The sequence below is a fragment of the Eriocheir sinensis genome, chromosome 50, assembly GCF_024679095.1.
Source record: "Eriocheir sinensis breed Jianghai 21 chromosome 50, ASM2467909v1, whole genome shotgun sequence".
NCBI lineage: Eukaryota > Metazoa > Arthropoda > Malacostraca > Decapoda > Varunidae > Eriocheir > Eriocheir sinensis.
The window spans coordinates 9553581-9577375 of record NC_066558.1 but is presented as its reverse complement, the minus strand read 5'-3'; the positions used below and the strand labels follow the sequence as shown (position 1 = coordinate 9577375).

The 23795-nt window shown below is 42.3% G+C and overlaps 1 protein-coding gene across 1 annotated transcript in view; it reads right to left on the bottom strand.

The window, feature by feature from the left end:
* The window catches only part of LOC126982042 (ketosamine-3-kinase-like), a 130730-nt gene extending 111850 nt beyond the window's left edge, over positions 1 to 18880 (bottom strand). The window contains exons 1-3 of the mRNA XM_050833760.1: positions 18725 to 18880; positions 9998 to 10036; positions 605 to 772 (exon numbers count right to left, since the gene is read on the bottom strand). Of these exons, the coding sequence (XP_050689717.1) occupies positions 605 to 772; positions 9998 to 10036; positions 18725 to 18865 (348 nt within the window). The 5' untranslated portion in view covers positions 18866 to 18880. The remainder of the gene's footprint in view (positions 1 to 604; positions 773 to 9997; positions 10037 to 18724) is intronic.
* Positions 18881 to 23795: the final 4915 nt, after the last annotated feature.

The following is a 23795-nucleotide window of genomic DNA, read 5'->3' as shown; positions in this document are numbered from 1 at the left end:
TTTCTTCCACTGTCCACCTTCTTAATCACTTCCACCTGTGCTATGGTCATCATTGGGTTCTTCCGGGGCTTAGGCTTCGATGGCGCTGTGTGTAGCGTGATGGTGGTGCAAAGGTGAGGCAGAAAACATCAAATAATAGCAGTCAACACGAGACGAGGAGAGGCAATCGGGTTATGGCGGGAAACGACATTTTGTGTACGTTGGCAGTGTTATTCACTGGCGGCAGAGGGCGCGCGGGTGGTAGACAGCTGTAGCGGACGCCATTTTGCTGCCAGAACAGCTGGTAAGCGTCCTCAGAAGATCAGCAGACACCATTTTGCTGCCAGCGAGACGCCGTTACCATAGCGGCGAGATGCGCAAATGGCAAGACCACCTGTGCAAATGGTGGGATGATGGCCGCAAATTAAGGCCGCGCAAATGGCGAAGTTTTACTGTATTCTTAATCTCCAGTAAGTGAGAGTATGACAAGAGAGCATGCCATAGCATGGCCTAATAAAACATTGTGTCTGTTCCCGCTAGGCAGCTGTTGCTATACGGTAATCATGTTCATGACATCATCCCTGAGACAGATACTAGATATTTTTCATAAAAATCAGATTCTCACCAGCCAGTCCTTGTTCCATGTGTTGTCCTGGGAGAGGTAGCCACAACTAGTGTTAACTGGAAAGCCAAACTCTTCCACATAGCTGGGGGAGGCACTGCCCACTCTGCCCCCTGTGGCCTGTTCCTTGGCTTTGAGGTTATGGAGATGTAACCTGTAAGGCAGAGTGGTCTTTCAATGATAAAGCCCATATTCATTATGCATATACGTTACGCTTCAATGAATAATAAGTTTACATATAAAGAAATACATCATGTGTAAATCACGGCAATATATGGAGGGTGTAAGCCTGTTCCATGCCCCTCCTCTTATAGAAAAAAAAAAAAAATCTGCACTGATTGTGAAGAGGAAAGTGTGTGTGTGTGTGTGTGTGTGTGTGTGTGTGTGTGTGTGTGTGTGTGTGTGTGTGTGTGTGTGTATTTACATTATTTGTAGTGCACAAGGCCTCAACTCAAGCTAGGATAATCCTGTCTCCCTATCTATATTTGTCCAACTTTTCCTTCATTTTATGGACATTGCCCACTTCAACAATGTCTTTGCTTAGTCCATTCCATGTATCCACACTCTGTAATGCCCTGGGGGCATACAGACTAGTCTGAAAGAAATGGACACTGAAAATTAAGTTGAATAAACTAAACTCCTGTGTGACTGTGTTATTGGTAGGCTGCCACCACCCTGAAAGATCTGTTTATCGATCAACAGCTCAATGCAATGGGGAGAAAGACAGAAATAAAACTTGACAAAGTCAATCATGCTAGGTGATTGTAGAGAGTTCTTGGGTAGCGTGAAAACCTATTATGGGAGGACATGAGGTAACTAATTTTCAGTTTGCCGTCCGGCCAATCTACTGTAACTTTAAACTACTAAGGAAAGGGGTAATTGAGAAAACAATATAATTAGTGGTTTACTAAGATCAACTTACAAACTAAGTATTAATGCAAGATATTATTGACCTAATCTTGCCTGGAGACACTTTAACTTATGCTGAATTACCTTGAAGGGCCTATGGATCTGCTCACAAGGTCATGAACAAACGATTACAAACTGCTGATTAATTGGGGTACAAGGGGGCTTGGGAAGTGTTTGTATTTACCTGGTTGTATTTACCTAGTTGTAGTTTTACAGGGCCTGGGCTTACGCTGTGGTCCCGTCTCGCATCCGTATTTGTCCGACTTTTCCTTAAAGCTTGCACACTTCGCCAATACATCCTCACTTAGTCTGTTCCAACCCTATATATTTTTTTGCAGGAAGCTATATTTCTTTATGTCTCTGAAACATCTTCCTTTCCTCAATTTTTTACTGTGTCCTCTTGTGCTCCTGGTGTTTATTCCTTCTTTTAGTAGTAACTCCTCATTATCTACTTCTTACATTTTGCTCAATAATTTATAAATTTGTATTAGGTCTCCCCTTTCTCTTCTTTGTTCTAGTGTTGGTAGGCCCATTTCCTTCAATCTTTCTTCATATGTCAATCCCTCCAGCTTTGGAACCATTTTTGTTGCCATCCTTTGTATTCTTTCCAGTCTTTTTATGTATTTCTTCTTATGGGGAGACCACACCGCCTCTGCATATTCCAATTTTGGCCACTTTTGTATATGGGGACCACTTCGGCCCTCCGCCACTCCTTCAGCACTTCGCCAGTTGTTATTGAGCATTTAATGATATAATATACCGGTCCAACCAGCTCATTTCTGCATTCTTTCAATATATATATAGACTCCATCCGATCCTATTGCTTTCCTCTCTTCCAGTTCCCCCATCACTGTGTGTGCGGACATAAGACTGGCAGAACGCCAGAACAAGTCACAACCAGCCCTTACCGCAGCCTTACTGTGGCCAGAGAGTCTCATTAACAAAAAGCACATTACAGTATATATGCCAAGATATACCTGATTATGAACAAGAAGGGGAGGGATTATAAACACACGTAATATTTGAGGGGGTAGAGAGGATAACAGGGGTGCACTCCTTAACTTACCACAGCCAGAGAGAGAGTAATGCTCTCAGGCGGCAGGAAGGAAGTTGGCGAGAACAGCCGGACTAAATGTGTTAGAATGCAGGCGTTAGGGGGAAGGTAAGTATTGAATTATAATAACTTGGGAACTATTAAATAAGTAACAAGGCTGAGGGAGAGGGGGGGGAGGGAATCAATCTTTTAACTGAATACTCACTTGGTGAGCAAAATTTAGCAGATAAAAAAGTATTTTACTTTACTAAGGATGAAACCAACTGAAACAGCGTTACAGACACGTGTCTAGCCACCTGTCTGGAAAGACGGGGAGGGGGAGGAAGGGAGGGGTAATACAGTACTGGTGTAACGTACCTGCCGGCATACCAACACCGCAGAAGCCAGTTAAAAGCCAACTGGGAAAATTGGGAATAATCCCTTGTACATGGCCATGGCTATTTACCGGATCCAGTTTCTCCTCAGCCGAAACAATACCCGTAGAGGTTAATATGTCATAAGTCGGTAAGGGAAGAGAACGAGAAATACAAACCACAACTTGAGTTGGCACCCCTGATATGAATCCACTCGCACGCATGTATATTTTTGTATATATATTTATACGTTACTAGAAAATAAGGGAAAATTAAGTTTAGAATTAACATACAAAAAGACAACCTCAGAAAGGCAGAGGAGGGATAGATTAATGTGCCAAGCTGAAAGGCGAGAAGGAAAAGTGTTGGAACCTTGAGGTGGCCACGTCAGGGGAAAGGTCACGAGTTGACCGCTCGGCCTGACGAGATTCATTCGTGACTTAACCTTCCACAGCACAGGTAAGCTCACCGCTGCGCTAGAGTCCTGAGTGTCTGGGAGTGAGAGATAGCCCTAGCCGGGCGTTCATTAGTGATTCACTCGGGACTTAACCTTCCACGGCACAGGTGAGGGCGCAAGACAGCTGAAGGCTGGTGTCCCAGGGTTAGGCCAGGCGAGTGGCCCGCCATCTTGAAGCCGCCCCCATTGAGAGTCGAGAATGGACCCAGACGCCAGTGGTGAACAAGGGTCATGCCCTCAGTCATGAGTGCCTGAATTGAGCCAAGATAAGGGCGAGCCAGTCCAGTCCCTGCCGCCCCCGAGATCAGCAGGCTGGTGATATGAGTAGAAACGGCTCCGAAACCCCCCATTTAGGCACGGCACAACAGCATATAGTGTAGCTCTCAGGCCTCCCCAAAGCCAAGGAAATTGTGTAAAACGGGTAAGGGGCATCCGCTTGGTGGACGAGGGGCAAACAGTGACCTCACCCCCCCTTTAGCTGTAACAGTCTGATCTTTCTCTCATACTCACCCTTCTCTTCCTACTTTTGTCATGAGTGTTTTTTTTTTGTGTGTGTGCACGCCGGTGCAGGAAGTTGAAATCGGAGTGTCTAGCCAATCGGGCGGTAGCCCTGTGATATATCCCGACACGGGTTCATCTATCTGGTGTGTAGCATTTATCGATAAGAATGTTAGGGATTAGAAGAAAGGTTTTCACGTTTGTAAACAAAACATGCTACACTTCCTTCGTCTAGTGAGGATATGGTTAGAACCAGAGACCCATAGACGACTTTTTCTGGAAGAGGCTTACGCCTGTGACTCCAGCTCCATAGCCTCAGTCATACTATTAGGTAGGGTTTTTTTTTCTTTTTTTTGGTGGATATTTTGAACTGTGTATTTAAATGTAATTTTGTATTAACCAAAACATGCTACACTCCCATCGGGAGTGAGGATTATTGTTAGGGGGAAGGAAACTTGGGAAGCAAATCAATAAATTGTCTTCTGCCTATGTCCTGTATTAATGCATACAGCCTTCCTAGCCTACAGTGCAGTCTCGCAATCTCCCCACCACGACCTCCAGTAACCACGACCCCACACTACCAAACTTGGGACTGAGGATACCATCTACCTCAAGGAACAACCCATAGTAAGCTGGGGAACAACGGACACTATCTACCAGGTGGGACAGTTGTTAAAGTCAAGTGTTGCCAGGCCTGCCAGGGCAGGGAGAGTCTGGGGACTAAACAGTTAGTTTAGTTCCGCCCCACCTGGTTCATAGACCTGCCGTTCCTCACTTACAGGCTTTGGGGGTTGTGCCATATTACAACCTCCTGGTGGCAGCTTACAGAGAGGGAACAGCAGGATTCGAACCAGCCGTACACTCTCTGTGAGGTTGAGGAATCTTAGCGTCACTATTTTCCTCTTCCTCCCCTTTTTTATTTTTCAACCTGTGCTGGCCAGGGGTCGAACCCAGGCTGTTATACTGGTGCACACTGACTCATCTTTACAATACATCGTACATATTCTCCTTTACATTACAGTGGGCAAGTTTTCAGCCACTACAATTCCTGTATGGAGGTGTACTTCTTTATGTCTTTCAAACAAGTCCCATTTATCAGTGTCTAATGCTGTGTCCTCTTAGTTGCCTCCTCCCTTCCATCTTGATTAAATGATTTCTATCCAACATCCACTCCACTTGTATTCCTGTACAATGCAATCAGGTCTCCTATTTCTCTTTTCTCTGAGTATTGCTAGGCCCACTTCCTCCAGTCTAGTCTCATATGACAGACTTGATAGTTCTGGTACCATCTTAGTGCAATCTTTTGAATCACATCGAGTTTCCTTATACAGTATCCTTTTCCTGTGTGGTGACCAAACAACCACTGCTTACTCTAACCTTGGTCTAATCAAGTTGTTATTATTTTCTTCATCATGTCCCCATCTAAATTGAAATGCCACTCTAATATTTTACAACTATATGTTTCTCTGAATATATTATCTTTCCTTATATCCTTTTTCTTGTGTGGTGACCAAAGTCAATTACAGGGAAAGTAGAGAGGATTCAGAGGGCAGCAACAAAGCTGGTTCAAGGACTAAGAGATTTAACATAAGAATAGAGATTGAAGCAGTTGAACCTACTGTCACTGGAACAGAGGAGGAGAGAGGGATCTGATAGTAGTATAAAGGGTACTGAGTGGGATGGAAAAAGTGGACTAGAAAAGATCTAATAATACAGGATGCAAGAGAATCAAGAGGTCATGGAGGAAGATGAAAAAGGAAGAGACAAAGAACAGCTTTCCACAAAGACTGGTGAAGGCCTGGAACAGTCTGGAAAAAGATGTGGTCCATAAAGGCGATTCATGAATTTAGGACCAAGTTGGTTCAGTAGATTCAGAGATGGGACAGTTGGGCGTAGCTCCTCTCCCTGCTCTACAACTAGGTAAATACACATACACACAAGGGGTGGCGGTGGCTGAGTGGTTGGCGTGCAGGCCTGCATTCACTGTGTGCTGGATGACAGGTTCGAATCCCCACGCTACAACCTGGGATCTTTCAGTCACCATCGGTGGCCTAAGAATACCCACACGGTGTCCTGAAGACCACCCATCAACCCGGACTCTAGAAGAAACGTCCAAGTGAATCAAGAATGAGTTACAGGGGGCAGCATAGCCAAGAATAAATGGTGCCACTATAAAATTGCCTGTGCCATGTGGGGCTTGAGGCAAACCACAGGCCCTGAAGAAAGCCTACGGCAATAAGCGGCAATGGCTTTTACACACACACACACACTCACACACACACACACACACACCCACACACACACACACACACACACACACACACACACAGACCAGGCAGATTGGAAGACAGGCGTATGGGTGACCATCCAAGCTTGGATCAGCTGTTCATCGCTACCTGTTTGTGGTGGTGTGGGACCTGGAAATACGTATTGTGTTGGGCTCGTCTACAGTATTGACCAGTTTGTAAAAGGTGAATGGGAGGGAGGATTATTTAGATGGACAACACCAAGAAGAAGAGGATATGGAGCACGAGGAAAGAAGCGAAGGATGGATATAGGGAGCAGTGAAAGGCGGAAGCGAAGGCGGAAGGTATTAGCCTGTTTCTTCTGGATTTGCTAGCAAGAATTAAATACTATATATATAAGAATGTTGCTATACGGAAAGGAAACTAGACAAGTGGATTGGAATTAGTTGAGGCAGGGACGAAGAGGAACTACAGAGCAGAGAATCTCAGAGAGACCTCAAAGCATGAAGAATCTCGTCTCACAGGTTGGAGACAGGGAAAACAACTGATTCAAGAAAGTGAAGAGCTGAAGGAGAAATTGGCAAAATCTGAAAAATCGAGTGAAGTGGCAAGAAGGAAATGAGAATCTGAAAAGGATAGTGAGCAAAAAGGAACAAAGGTTTAGAGAGGAAGTGTGGGAAATAAAGACATGGAAGTTTGAAAATGAAAAGCAAATGTAGTCCTCAAAATAATTGAACAACAACTGAGAGAAGATAAATAAGCGGGCTTGAGGCATAATCAGACCACATTTATGGTCCAGACAGTGGTCTGTAAGCTCTCTAAGTGATTTTACATTAGTCAGAAGACTCCAAAACATTGCATTTTCTCTCAGATATTGATATTAAGTTGAAGGAAATGACGGTCCAGGCTGAACTTTTGAACAGTCAATCGTGTTACACTGGACCCATGATGATGGGAGCTTATTCACATTCTCGCAATACAATGGCGTTGGTGAAGAAAAAATTTGGGTGCAGTCTAGATTTACTTGTCTACATCTGAGTTTCGCCCATTTGTTCACTCGTCACTTATAAGTGTCATCGATCATAAACAATGTTGATCTGTCTACGATTAAGTGAAACCATTAAGTATTTTAGAAACGATCAGTTTTTCCTCCCGGAGGCCGATTTCTCAAGGAGAACATGTTAAGGGTGAAAGCCTTTCTTATTGTAGGATTTGTTACTTGAAAGGAAGGATAATTTTACGTTACTAGCGTTACCCGGCCTTTGACCTATCTAATTTAGCAATATCCTTTGCATGGTAGGAGACCAAACGCCGCATATTCAGAAGTGAGGTCTGACTAAACTGTTGTGAAGCTGAGGTAATACATCTTTATTCTGAAATAAAAAGTTTCTTTCAATGGCTAACCTATGTTATTTTATTCTGTGCTGGGGAGACCAAAACTGTACACGCATATTCAGTAGGGGTCTGACTAAACATTGTGGGTAGAAATTATTACATCTTTATTCTTAATAAAAGTTTCTTTTAATGGCTTAACTTATTCTGTTTACAACTTTACTATTTTGCCATCGATACATTGCTGCTTTGAAATTTGAGGTTTGATAGCGATTTGACCCCTAAGTCCTTGGCCCATTGAAGCGGCACAGAGTTTGCGCCCAGGTTCTTGGCATTTAGTAATCAAACTTTTTATTCCCTCGTTCAACTTGAACAGGAATAGCACTTGTCTCACGTTAAAGGGCATCTCCATCTCCGACCAAAGCTAGCTAATTTTGAATCCCTCTTTGGGCTATTACTATCAATCAGTGAGTACGAGTTACCAATCTTTGTGCCGTGCTGCAAATTTACTGGCTGTCGCGGTTATTGGGTCTAACATCCGTTGATGCGCCGATAATAGAAAGAGCACTGGAGGGCAAGAACTTCGAAACTACAAGGGACATACCGCAACTAGTGAGGCAGGCGCCACTCTGAGTTAAATCAAATCAATCCACTACTCTGTCTGTTTGCTCAACCAATTCGCGATCAAATTGGTTTTACCTGACAAGTCAATACCTGTTGTTTCAATTTGTAAGTAATTTAATTGATGATGCGGAAAATAATTTATGATCTTGCCGGGAGAAAGTGCTATGATGCGGAGAGAGATAGTTTACCATAAAATAAGCAGAAGCAGAAACATTCTCAGGTAGAGCAAAATAGGAACTCAAAAGGCAATATCTACGGAGTTCCTAAACACAACCAGAAAGAATACTGAGATCACTCTTATGGCAACAACTAAAACAAAATGTAATTATGTGAAACCAACGTGAGGCGTAAATAGGTATATGCCTGGCGCTTCACTTGATATAGCGTCAGGCGTCACCCCGTATGGAAAAGTGTTAAATGGTGAGATGGAATTCAATGTGAAGAAATGTCATGTAAAATGGAAATGGGAAAAGTGAAGTGAGGAGACCAATTAGGGACATATAAAATGGAGATGGAGTAAATATTAAAAAAGAAAGTTCAAGGAGAGAGAGATCTGGGAGTGACAATGAAGATAATCTCTACAGCCTATGAGAGTCATGTTAATGGGATATTACCGGTGATAAATCGTAAAGTATGGTGAAATTTGGGTTAGCATTCCACCACATGAGATAAGGATATGATGAAAAAATTAGCCACTATGATTTCACCAAAATTACTGGGGAATATGCAGAAGCGAGGTTGAATTCTCCCATAAGGAAAGAACCACATAAAAAAGAAAATACAAAGGATGGCAGCAAAATGGCTCCAGAGAGCTGGAGAGGATGATTGACATATGAAAGAAAGATTGAAGGAAATGGGCCTACCAACACTAGAACAAAGAAAAGGGAGACCCTAATACAAATTTATAAATTATTGAGCAAAATGTAAGAAGTGATAACGAGGGTTACTACTAAAAGAAGGAATAAACACCAGGAGCACAAGAGGACACAGTAAAAAATTGAGGAAAGGAAGATGCCTAGGAGACATAAAGAAATATAGCTTCACTGAAAAATATACAGGGTTGGAACCAGACTATATTTAGAGGATGTATTGGCGAAGAAGTGTGCAAAGCTTTAAGGAAAAGTTGTACAAATACAGATATGGAGCAGGGACCACCCTGGCAGTAAGCCCAGGCCCTGTAAAACTACAACAATGGGTAAATACAACCAAGGTAAATAAACACTTCCCAAACCTGCCTATGAAGTAAACTTTTTCAGAGAGGAGTATTACAACACCTTTCCAAAATGACTATGGCCTATCTGTTTTGGACTCCTGTCAAACACTATTTGAAGAGCCACTGGGCTTTTTTGTTTCCTCTTTTCTAAAAAAAAAAAAATTTCAACTGCATAGTTATGGTGCTTTTACAATCAAACAACAACAGAACAGACTAAGTGAAAAAACCTTAATGTCGGCGAGGTGTGCAGGCTTCAAGGAAAAGTTGGATAATTATAGATATGGAGATGGGACCACACGAAGCGTAAAGCAGGCCTGTAAAATTACAACTAAAATGAAAATACAACTGAGGTAAATACAACTAGGTAAATACACACAGACAGGAGCAGCCAAGAGAAAACAAAGAGGGTAGATCAGGCAATGAGCACAGAACAGGGAGTAAGAATGTGGCACTAGAGAGTCCAGCTCAAGACCAAAATAGCCAGAAGGAGGAGGGGGAGGGAGGAGGAGGAGGAGGAGGAGGAGGAGGAGGAGGAGGAGGAGGAGGAGGTCTTCCTCACCTGGCCAAAGATGCCATTCCAAACTGGCCTGCCTTGCTACTCAGCAGTGCATATCCAGGTACTCCATGACATAACCAGCTCCCCGGCTGGGTTATCAACACCAGGTGTGGAGGTAAGATCATGCGCTGAGTGTTTGTATCCTTGATCATGCCTTCAAGCTTGCATATTCTCCATCAAACATCTCCCGTGCCTGTCCATGAAGTTTTTAACATTAGACAGAAACAGTTTACTGTACGCTTCTCTGGAAAAACTTGCTTTTACTATGTAGAGGGGAAACTCCCTGTGTATACTAACATACAAATTTAGAATTTTCGATAACATGAACAAACTTACCTATAAATCTACATTCTCATCAGCACAGTTTTCGGAAGTTCAGTCATTTATATGTATTATGCATCACTCCAACATTGTATCTTTTTAAACACATTTACACAAACAGTAATTAATGTCTCTCATTTGGCATCTTTGAATTCAGTAAATTTGCATTTGGAGACTCAGTCAATCACTCACAGTAGCACCACTCTTAAATGAGGGCTGGGATGTCGGTCAAGGTGGAGCAAAACCTGCGTCCATAATCTCCCAACTGGGAGACTATATGCTCCTTTATGGCTGAAAAGGTTGAAATTTGAGCCATTATTTTGTAATTTTTCTGTTCACTGCAATGGGGCTAAATTTTTTGCTATGAGTGTAAACCCCAAAACCGATGATGCATAAACTGATCACAAATGCATTGGTGGTGAGTGGTTGTGGTGAGGACATGTGTTGCATCTAGCTCCTCACTGAAAGTTTTGATATGGCTGTCAGGGCCAAGGGACTGAGGATTTGTGTTATGTTTGTGGGGAATTCTCAGGTGAGAAATGGATTGGATGCTGTTTGTGTCCTAGGCGGTGTCATGTGAAGTGTGCTAATTTGACTGGGATCAAGCACAATAATATACCCAAAATAAATTGGATATGCACCCCATGCCTCCATAAAGCATCTCTGGCTACCAGGATTGTGGAAAAATTGGATAAATTCAAGCAAGAATTATCTAAAAATACAGGTAACTCTCGATTTATACGATTTTGGTTTAGCGTTTTTTAAATAACGGTCCAAAATCAAATAAATGTTTAATTAACACATTTTTCCTTATACACGATGTTTCATGGGTGACCACCAGGTGTCTCATGCAACTGGACTCCGACGCAGCGTACACAGCTGAGCTCAGTTCTTCCCGCCGCCACTCGAACAACAATACAGTACCCATGCTGCCCCCACATATTAGGGTGGGCAGAGAATACAGTGCGTACAAGTTCTAGCGGACCCAGCTATACAATGCGGTACCGGTACCAGACTGTTTGGTACACTTCTACCAATACTACCAGTGCTCATGGTGTCCTCATTACTTTCTCCTGCAGAGTGAGTGTGAGAGTGAGTGAGTGTGTGGATATCTCTGTGATATTGATTTTCTCTCTCTCTCTCTCTCTCTCTCTCTCTCTCTCTCTCTCTCTCTCTCTCTCTCTCTCTCTCTCTCTCCACTGAATGAAGTGAATATTTATTTTTCGATAGAAACCTACCTCTTGTTTGATTCGTTATTGTTTTTTTGATTCTACTGACCTCTTCAAAGACACAATACTCACGTAAATAGAGGAGTTACCTGTATCTGTGCTTAACCCGGTAGCAGTGACAGGACAAATTTGTGCTATGATTCAAACACCAAATAGATGGTACATAATCTGCTTACAAATGCTTGTATATATATATATATATATATATATATATATATATATATATATATATATATATATATATATATATATATATATATATATATATATATTTTTTACAACAATGGAGACAGCTCAAGGGCACACAAAAACAATAAAAAAAAAACGCTACTTTCGCTGCTCCTAAAAAAAAAGAATCAAATGAGGCGACGAAGAAAGGTCAATTTCGGGAGGAGGGTGTCTGATACCCTCCTCTTGAAAAAGTTGAGGTTATAAGCTGGAGGAAATACCGATGAAGGAAGATTGTTCCAGAGTTTACCAGCGTGAGGATGAAAGAGTGAAGATGCTGGTTAACTATTGCATAAGGAGTTTAGACAGTATGGGGATGAGCATGAGTAGAATGTCATTAGTTTAGCAGCGGGGCGCAGGAGGGAGAGGCATGCAGTTATCAAGTTCAGAAGAGCAGTCAGCGTGGAAATATCGATAAAAGATAGAAAGAGAGGCAACATCGCGACAGTATTTAAGAGGTAGAAGATGCAGAGTGGAGTCGTCGGCGTATGAGTGGACAGGACAGTTTGTTATGGAAAGAAGATCACTGATGAATAACCGTGGTGTTCCACAGGGCTCTGTCCTATCACCCACTCTCTTCCTGTTATTCATCAATGATCTTCTTTCCATAACAAACTGTCCTGTCCACTCATAACCGTGACTCCACTCTGCATTATTCAACTTCTTTCAACAGAAGGCCATCCCAACAGAATTGCGACTCCAGACTGGAGACTGCCAGAGCAACCTCAGACCACTATCATTTCCAACTGGGCCAGAAGGAACCTTGTATAAGCCTTCAATGCCTCAAAAACTCAGTTTCTCCACCTATCAACTTGACACAATCTTCCAAACACCTATCCCCCATTCTTCGACAACACTCAGCTATCACCATCTTCAACACTGAACATCCTCGGTCTATCCTTAACTCAACATCTCAGCACTGAAACTTCCGTCTCTTCTCTCGCTAAATCAGCCTCCTCGGGGTTGGCGTTCTGTATCATCTCCGCCAGTTCTTCTCCCCAGCAGTTGCTATCCATATCTTGAAGACGTCCGCCTCCTTATGGATTATGCATCTCACGTGTGGGGGGCTCCCTCCTGGCCTTTCTGGACAGGTGGAGTCTAAATTCTTCGTGTCATCAGCGCTCCTCCTCCTACTGATAGTTTTCTACCTCTTAAATTCCGCCATGATGTTGTCTCTCTTTCTATCTTCTCTCGATATTTCCACGCTGACTGCTCTTCTGAACTTGCTAACTGCATGCCTCCCCCCCTCCCGCGGCCCCGCGGCAAACAACTTTCTACTCATGCTCATCCCTATACTCCGAACCCCTTATGCAGGATTGTAGCATCTTCAGTTTTCATCCCTCATGCTGGTAAACTCTGGAACAATCTTCCTTCATCTGTATTTCTCCTTCCTACGACTTGAACTCTTTCCAAGAGGAGGTATCAGAACACCTCGCCTTCCAAAATTGACCTTTTTTCGGCTACCTCTTTTAATTCTTTTTTGGGAGCAGCGAGTAGCGGGCCTTTTTTTATTATTGGTTTTTTTTTTTTGTGCCCTTGAGCTGTCTCCTTTGTTGTAAAAAAAACAAAACATAGTTAGTAGAGTTAGGTGAGAGATAAACAGCACAGATGTATTTAGTAATAGAATGACAATGAAGTCTTAGCCAGATGGTGGAAAATTCAGAAGAGTCAAGCTCGTGGGCACGGGAGCAAGTGATGTCGTTCGCGTAAATGTAAGGCGCAACATCAGCTTTAGTTGAAAGTTAGGATAGAGATAGTAGGAGGGAACAGAGAAGAGATTGCTGTCAGTAGCCTCAGCAACCTGTGTTTCAGTGAGGAAGAGAAGGTGAGGTTTAGAGGAGGAGAGATGGTGTTCCACAGAATGAAAATTAGAATGAAGACCGCAAATGTTACAGAAATTGATAAGAAGGAGGTTCAAGGAGTTATCAGGACATCTCTCAAATCGGCAGCAGAAGGGAGTCCTCCTGGGGAAATTTATGGTTATTATATATTATTAAATGGTTTGTGTGAGGGGTGATTTTTTCTCATTTTTCTCACTTGGGGGGACCATTAATAAACATGATCCCCGCTGCTACCGGGTTAAGGATAAGGTTGAATCAAGGGCTGAGAATGTGCATGAGGAGCTGGGATGAGTTGTTGACATGCTTCTAGATCTAGCTGGGCTGAGGTGGCGAAGAGGCAGGAAAGTGAAGAAGAATCTCTTAGTTAATGGCTTCTACCCAGGAAAATAAGGCAACAGATATGATGGATGAAGTCTCCCAGGCATTGAATGATATTGTCATGTCAATATTGTCATGAACGTTGATAATGAGAACACAAGGGTGAGGCTGCTCAAAAACTAGGTCTGTTGAGCAAATTGAACCAGGAGTGTTGGAAAGATGAAACCAAAGAAATGCAATGTGCATAAAGAGGAGACCAAGGAAAAAATAAACAAGACCATCTTAAACCACAATGAGTTCTTACACACAATTGAGGGTGTTGAGAATAAAGACTGAGCTGACTTTTAGTGAGCCTGCAGCTGGCAGTACAATGCACTACATTCTGAGGTGCAACCCGACAGTGAAGAGCGATTCACAAGAATGACGACAAGTTAAATTTAGAATAGAATATACATGGCTATTGATTAGTGTTTGTACTCAGAGATAAATGTGAGTTGGAAATAATCATTGGATATTTAATTGATACTATAACGAAAATATCAGACATGAAAACTGAACCAATGGATATTTATGATACTATTCATGAAATCAATTAAGACTCACTCACTCACGATGTTTGAGAATAAATGCATCTAGGATTATTATTGCAAACTTTATAATTGTTGTGGCCCTACCAGCTGCACCAACAGTGGAGCAGGAGCCTGAAACCTCATCAGTGGTAAACAGTAAATACTACAGAAATGGTTTGCATAAGTGATGATTTTTTTCTTATTTTTCTCAGTTAGAGGGGCCTTTAACCCTTAAAGAGTGGGCTTGTTTTGTCATACATGTCCTTCCACATGGGAATATTCAGGTAAAAACATATCTCACTTCAACCTTTCATACCTTCACTCCTACTTAACTCATGACTGAATGAAGTGTCATTGCAAAGTACATACACACTTGTCTTTTGATGTTACATTGAAGACTATCTGACCATTGGCAGGCGATCTGGAATATTAAAGTAGGATCACTTAAAACAGATTATTATAAACTGTTTTCCACCCCTAGTAGACTTTCCTTCTATGATTTAGTAATAAAAATCATAACTTTTATACAATTTATGTGAAACACACTCAAAAAACTAAACCTCCAGGCCTTCCTGATGCTCTTAACCCTTTCACCGCTAAACACTACTTGGCGGCGTTAGGTGTATTGCTGGTGGTGCTAAGCGGCTTACTGCAGCTCCACCCACCTCAAATCTCCCGTATGAAAGTGTTCCAGCATTAATTCTCACAACACAGGATTGCCAATTGAGTGGGTTCTTCACTAAATTTGGTGGAAAATCATATCAGCCCAGCGTAGCAAATCTCAGACGAGAAACTGGTAGATGTTTTTGTCCAATATAGCTGCATTTTTTCATAGCTGCACCTATCACCTGACTGATTCTTTGACCAAATAGTTGTAAAAATTGCAGTTGGCAATACTCCCTTGCCAGAATCTGAAGGAGAGATGTCCGCAGTTCCCTCAATATGGCTGATCATCCCACACGCACCGACGTAAGTGTTAACATTCAAACCCCCCCCTACGTGCATGTACGTTCGCAAGAAGGCATACATAACTGACTCCTATAGATCTGGATCTCCTCTTTCCAATGGTGTTTTGGTTTTAGTTGTGATAAATAGTTTTTTGAGATACAGAGGTTAAAGAGACCCCCCAATGGGCTGCCGACTGCACCTGAGGGGACAGTCGTGTCTGCAGCACAAGGAAAGGGTTAATGGGTGGTGAGGTCAAAGGGCCCCATTCTGTGGATGTAATTCACTGGAAGGTGAGAAGAGGTGGAATGTCAAGCGGACATCTTCTCAAAGCTAGCACAAGGCATACACTGACCAATAATTAGTCAAGGGAGCATGGTTAGGCATTGTTGAAAAAAAATGACAAGCTTGCTTTATTTTAGCATAAACAAATTAAATTTCACGCAGCTGATTGAAAATATACCTTGACACTCACGGTTTGAGCCAGGCACCAGCTGTCAACTAATGTCGACACCGCTCTTTAATGGTTAGAAACATGATCCCGCAGCTACTGGGTTAGGTAATATACTATTTTTTTTTTTTTTTTTTTTACGTGTTGCCTATTGCGCGGTAGGCATCTTCCCAGTGGGGCCTGATGGTCGGCCCAAGGCTTCTTCCAGGTGGGGCCTGATGGTCGGCAGCCCGTTCTGGCGCAGGCAAGTGTTTATAGTTGCGCCATCTTGCATTGGCTCATGCTGCCCCAGACTAAATGCTTGATTAAGCGGGCGGCTTCCTCTAGAGTCCGGGTTGATGGGTGGTCTTCAGGACAGCATGTGGGTAGTTTAAGCCACTCAGCAGTGACCCGAAAAATCCGAGTGGTAGCGTGATTGAACCAGCGTCGTCCATCACGTGGCGAATGTTCGGTCCAGTAGCTACCACTTGACCACCGCTACCCAAACAAATTGTTTTACATGTGGTACCAGAAGACCTCGCTCTTGCAGCACCATTATTTGTTTCATTCAGTAATTCTCTCCCATCTTTTCGACAGCCTATATCGATCTCAGAAACGTTCACTCAGTGCATTGCAAGACACTCTGGGATCTTCTGTGACTCCGTGGGATTCCTGCAAGGGCTACTGGTTTGCTGACTGGCCTGTATTCTGGGACGAGAGTGCTGTGAAGTGTGTGTGGGGGCATGTCCAGCTTCATTCCTGTGTGGGAGAAGGCAGGTCTGTGTCCTTGCCCATAAACTTTTCAACACTTGTATGGACTGGGCACTAGAGCAGAGTTGTGGACCAGAGTCATTGAGCATCCATTGGCAATACTAGGGTCATCGACCTTGTTTTAACAATGATGCAGTAAACCTGGAGGAGTAGCTGGAAATTTGGTGATGGCTCTCGAGGCACTGCACGGGGAGGCGAAGCCCTTGGAACTTCAGGTCTCCTGGGCCAAGACCAAGAGCAGGTGTTTGGAGGCGCTAGATGACATAATACAGTCTGTTCATGTGTGTGGCGAGGACATTGAGATCTCGGAAAGTTTAACATATCTCAGTAGTATACAGTACCCTCTCGAGTTTCGCGCTATCCGAGTTTTGCAATCCTCAAGTTTCACAGTTAGTCTTAAATTCTTACCATCCTGACTTTCGCGCATCATAACCACGAGTTTCGTACTGCTTTCCAGTGAAATGGAGAGATAGGGTGCAGGAGTTTGTCCTGTCATTCATCGCCGTGACTCCACTCTGCATTATTCAACTTCTTTCAATAGAAGACCATCACAACAGGAAGTACACAACTCCAGACTGGAGGCTGTATAACGTTTAACCTCAGACCTTGCTATCATTTCTGATTGGGACAGAAGGAACCTGGTGTCCTTCAACGCCTCAAAAACTCCATTTCTCCACCTATGAACTAAACACAATCTTCCAAACACCTATCCCATATTCATCAACAGCACTCAGCTGTCCTTCTTTAACACTAAACATCCTCAGTCTATCCTGAACTCAAAATCTCAACTGGAAGCTTCATATCTTATCTCTAACTAAATCAACTTCCTCGAGTTGGGCATTCTGTATCATCTCCATAGTTCTTCTCCCCGTGCAGTTGCTGTCCATATACAGAGGCCTTGTCTGCCCTCATTATGGAGTATGCATCTCACGTGTGGGGGGGGCTCCACTCACACAGCTCTTCTGGACAGAGTGGTGTCTAAGGCTCTTTGTCTCATCAGCTCTCCTCCTACTGATAGTCTTCTACCTCTTAAATTCCTTGATGTTGCCTCTTTCTATCTTTTATCGATATTTCCATACTGACTGCTCTTCTGAACTTGCTAACTGCATGCCTCCCCCTCCACGGCCCTACTGCACGACTTTCTACTCATGCTCATCCTATACTGTTCAAACCCCTTATACAGGGTTAACCAGCATCTTCACTCTTTCATCCCCCACGCTGGTAAACTCTGGAACAATCTTCCTTCATCTGTATTTCCTCCTGCCTACGACTTGAGCTCTTTCAAGAGGAGGGTATCAGGACACCTCTCCTCCCGAAATTGATCTTTCTTTCGGCCACCTCTTTTAATTTTTTGGGGGGGAGCAGCGAGTAGTAGCGGGTTTTTAAGTTATTGTTTTCTTTTGTGTGCCTTGAGGCAGTCTCCTTTGTTGAAAAAAAAAAAAAGGGGAGAGGGGTGAAAGATCCTTGAAAACTTTGAGCAGGCAAGGAGGAGTGTCTGGATAGAGAGAGATGGAAACTCTTCTGCGTGGCCATCCCTGGTAGGAGCTCCTAGGAGCAGGCGTCAATGATGAATGAATGAATGTAGAGTAGCTAAGCTGTCTGTGTTACTCTAACATCATGGAAGAGCAGAACAAGACAAGTTGGATTACATATTGTTCACGTAATCCCCCGTTTCCTCCCATCCGACAGTTGAGAGTTGAGTCTGGGAACAGGTGTCCCTGCTTCCTGCATTTTTTACTGTTTCAATGATGAAACACAGTACAGAACAGTACAGTCTGCTCATGCATGTGGTGAGGACATTGAGATCTCAGAAAGTTGCACGTATCTTGGTAGTGAAGCAGTGAGTCTTGCAAGGAAGTATTACGGCGGATTGGCCTGGCCCATGGTGTTGTTGATGCCTGTGCAGAAGGAAAAAGATCCAGATCTTCAAGTCCCTTGTGCTCCCTGTTTTACTCTATGGCTGTGAGACATGGACAGTAAATGGGGACTTGGAGAGGCACACAGTTTATACTCTCCCCTTGAAAAATAGGAAAATAAACATGTTAATATAATCTGGAGGAAACAAAATTTATGCCACCCAAATCAACATATGTTAGTATGTAAATCATCATAAGAGATCTACATATTTTGAGATACTGATTGCTTATGGTAGCTTTACCTTACTTTAACAATTGAATATCAATGAAATGTTCAGTCCCATCTCAAGATCTTCAGAAAAACAGTACATACCTTTTCTTTTGAATTCCTCTTTATAAACACCTTCCCTGTATCTGTGTGGTACACTTCGCCCTCACTGATGCAGCCACCACCACCCCTGCCTGTGCCCTCCAAAACTGTGGTGCCCAGTGCCTCCTTGATGGCAGAAAGCATGGCTCCTCCTTGCACTGAAAGAGGGACACCAGTAAGATAATTTGGGAGTGACAACCTTTTTTTCCGACACACCATTTAATTTGTGCATCTCGTCATATTCTACATGGCCAAATCTCTGAGGAAGTTTCAGGAAGATAATATAGTGTAATGTCAACATAGTTTGCTTTTATAAGAATAAGTTTAAGGACTTTGTTTACATAGTGGTATGAAACATGTGGTAAGAAAAATATATTAGGGATCAACTGAACAAATGCCACCCCAGACCACTCTGGTGGGCGATTCTTCAATTGGGCAGAGTTAGAGGCAATTCTTCAGTTGATAACAGAACTACAGCGTGGCCAAAACCTCACGGTAGACCCCTGACATCAGGATCAAAACTTCAGCAGTTGACTGACCTTACCTTAACACCTCACCAGTGGACCTGACATCAGAGGGATCAAAACCTCACCTAACATTTCTGACTAACCTGACACAACTTGTGATCAGTTTAGCACCATTGGGTTCATGTATTCTGTCTATTATTCGACATGGCCCGTGACATTCAAGCCTGTACTCCTCTGCTGACTGAGGATCCTTTGCCTGTGATCAATTGGCTTAAACAACATCGACTTTCTTTCGTATCTGCAAGGAATTTATGTGGTGCGACCGATTTTTTGCCAATGCATTTGAAAATCAGTGTATTAATTTTTCCACTCAATTCCCTATGTGAAAATGCAAAAATAAATTGCTCCACATATGTTTTGTATTCTCAAACCCATTTAGCATACATTTACATAACAATAAAACTATTAGTTATAAATAATGCAATACATAGAATATAAGATTATGCATAATGGCATAAACCAAATATAATATATAATTTCCGATATTTTTTGTTGGGGCGATTCTTCAGTTGAGCAGAGTTGGTGAGCAAATCTTCAACTGGGAACTCTGAAGCGATTCTTAATTGATCCAATATATGTACTGGATATTTTACTTTATGTCCTTCCAAAATACAAATTCAAATGTATAAAACAAAAAGTATCCCTCTTACCATGTTGAAAAGCTCATGTAAACATGGTCAATCTACCAACAACTGACCCCACTGGCAAACACTTCATCTGCACCGCCGTCCTGCTATCACACCTTTTGCTACTAGAATCACCACTACCACACACCTGTAACCTGCAGGTGCTACTTTACTATGAGGTCTACCTGGTCATTTATACCTCAGTAAGGTCTAACACCATATTTACAACTCAGCGTGCAGTCTACCTCACTACAGACCCTTGTACTGCAGGATAATGAAAACAAGCTTAATAGAGGCTGATTAAAGGTTTTATTGTTATATAGCACCAATAGAAAATCATCAATACGTATGTAACTGTACAAATACTAAATAGCATATCAAAGTTTTTCCAGTAAAAACACAAACACCTGTTCTAAACTTCACACAAATTCAGTTTGCAACTTAAGGTATCCATTTAACTGATTTTTTTTTTTTCTAGGCCAATTTTAATAATTTCATTAACTTGACAGCACTTCAAATTATGAATTGGCCCTCGAAGGGTTTTGAGTTTGACACCCCTGGTTTAAACCACCAACCCTGCTGTACATAATTAAATTCCTACATATAGTTAAAACCACAATATTGATGAAACTAACAGAGATACACACAAAATAAAAAAATGGTTTTATTAGTTGGTTTAAACTACTGTTTTTCATTGGTTTAAACCATGTTTTAAACTGCCAACCCTGTGGTTAAGGGACATGTATTTAGTCCCTTTACCATAATATGGAGGCGTAATATCGTATTTTTTGATGCGCGGGTGATTCTCCACAATTACCCAGATAAAGCCACTCAGGGGTGAGCACTGGGGCGAGTGTTTGGTCATGTATACACCCAAAGTGGTGTCAGAAGAACTTTAACAGAAAGAAAACCCCTCAGAGTTTATTCTTGACAGAAGGATGCAGTACGTCCTGTTGCCTGATCTCGAACATGATTGCTGAGTTTTGTTTACTTATATTGTGTTGCAGTGTCCGGAGGAAGATATATCACCACTGTTTGGGCAATAGTTCGATAGTGACCTGGATGCATCCACTGTGTTTGTGTCAGTGGAAGTATGGGCACCTTGCCCTAATGCATGAACACACAATGACAATTCCATGCAATGGCAAGAAAAGTGGTTTACCTGAAAAGTAAGTCCAGTGCTTGTTTGGACAGGGAGTTGGCCTTCTCGGTGGTGAAATACTTCTTCGCAAAATTAGTCGCGCTGCTGTCAACCACTCATTCGCAGTGAGATATACAGAAGCACAATAATTTGCCTGGCTCTGTTCTAGTTTGTCTACTTCTGATCTTTGTGATGGTAGCTATTGCCCGCGAAAATTATATATATACACCAGACCAAACAAGCAGGAACTGGTGAACATCAACCTGGGTTGGGGTGATGGGCCGGGGAGTCTACTTTTTACTAAACTCTGCCCTATTCGTTTGCTATAAAGCTTTCTCTTGATAAAAAGTGTTTTCCTAATGTTCTTGCCATGTACTGGGGCCGAAACAAGGCAAGTAAACGATAGCGGTGAGGGCAATATATAAAAAGTATGCAAGTTGGACCTGTCTGCGAGCTATTTTTCGTCTGCGAGGTAATTCCTACAACATCGGCATCGGCAGTGTGTCAGGTAGTCCCTTATTGATAGTCCCGACCACAGTGTTATACACTACAAGGATAGCTCACTGAAACGTCATCGATGACGTCATGACTGTGTATTGGTCATCCGGTGCACTCCATACAAAATGCACCAGAAAACCACATATCGATCATTCCCGTCAACTATTCATAGTCAGATTTTGCGCCCTTCCTATATTGCTAAGGATATGCAATCAAATTATGCAGCTGTTGAGTTGGCAAACAGTACGTACGTATACACAACAACATAATTATTTGAGAAATAAGTTAGAAAAGGCACCGAAAACACTGCTGTCCGCCACACATCAATAGCGTACGTACACGTCTCTCAAATTTCACCAACACCCATGCACCCTCTACAACAATTTACAGGAGTAACCAATCCTGTCATCAATATCGTTATAGATAGATGTTGGTATAGTCTTTGTGCATTCTTTCATATACATTGAGCCCTTTATACATTATTTATATTAACCATTGGATATAATTTTCCTGATCCAACAGTAATACTTAAATTAATATATAACTATGTTTCCGTGGTCTAGTGGTCACCGTGCCTGGCTTCTACTCCGCGGGCCCAGGTTCGAATCCCGGCCCGGGCAGTCGGCGTGCAGCTCACGCAGCTGTTCGTTCCTCCTCTCGGGCTGGGGCTGTATGCACCAATATTCTAAGAATATTACTAACCCCTGCACTTAACAACTTTTAGCTAACCATATAGGCCCTTAAGTATTACTTAGAATTCCCCTTAGCGGACTCTAAGCTAAGTATTTTTTGAGCAAAATACCGGTATGAAGTGCATCGCATAGCAATTAAAACGACAACTTGCAAAAGCATTGTATATGGCTACCGTACAGTGCATATTATGCAAGATGAAATAGCTATAATGAATTCAACATGTTATCTGTCTGTACACAAAACTTGTTTGGAGTCAGTAATTGATCGACATCATCGAGCCTTCTTCTTCTTCCTCTTGTAATCTTTATTGCCCATGATCGTTACATAGGTGAATCTTTTCATGTTTCCGGTGTACCTCCACTATTCTTTTATGTGTGTTGGTAAAATATGTATATTACTGCCTCGACGTCGTCTCCTCAGCCGCCGGTGACAACAAAGGCGTAGCGCGGAGCGTATCACACGGAATTACCAAATAATAAAAGTAAACAAGTCAAAAACAAACTAAATCTAACCAGACCTGACCAAACCTAACTATACCTAGCCTATAACCAACCTAACCTGACCCCTCTACTGCCAAAATGCAATGTACTAAGATGCGTTAATTCACACACTTCAATATAGTTTGAAGTTTCTTCAATATTCAAGCTGTTTGTCACTGTACTGTATTCAGAGACCAACATACAACACATAATGCACTAGCCTCACGTGAGATGGCTACCATAATTTCAGACTCGTGTGTTCAGTGACTTTCTTGTTTATTTATTCTGATATATATCAACTTTCAGTCAGGTTATTCTGGTATATCTTTACCTCAGTGGGTCAAGGCACACAATCACTAGTACTATTATAAAATGTTCTAATGTTTCCCGATCTTCTACACCTATCTGCTGTACTATGGATAGGTATAGGTACTTATCCATTCATGGAGGCCACTTTTCTCAACTATCTTTGACAGGTCTTCCATTCACATTGTTTCACTCTGCTACATTGTCATCAAATTCTTTCCATCTATGTATATTTCCTTTCTCCAAAGGGATTGTCTTGAATTTCAGTGTTTTATTAATTTGGCCCACCGGTGTTCACTCATTTCCTCTCTTTGAAACTCAGCTTCCCCTTTAATTGTTAACCTTTCTCAAGCTCCACCCCATTTCCCGAGAGCATGTGAACACTATCATGCCAACTGGTTTTGAATGACTTCTAATCTCCCGACATCTTCAGTGTTAGTCCTGCTGACCCATACAAGATAGCTGTGAGATTACTGCCTTCCCATCAAAACAACTTCCATATTCATACTGGCTAATTTCCCTTCTCTACCACTGATGTTAACATCCATCATTTTCCTTACCGTGGCTTCATTTACTTTCCTTTGTGCTTTCTCCTATGGCCTCCTTGCTTATTTCAAATGCTAAATAACCATGTGTTTCTATTAACTCTAAGATATTGTTTCCCAGCATCCGCTGTCCTACTGCTTGTGTGAATTTCCATTATTTTGTTAAAAGATAAGTTTCCATTCCATACCAAAGTCATTTAGGATCAGGCAAAATCCTTCCACTAATATACTACATCATCTGCATAACCTGAGCAAAGGA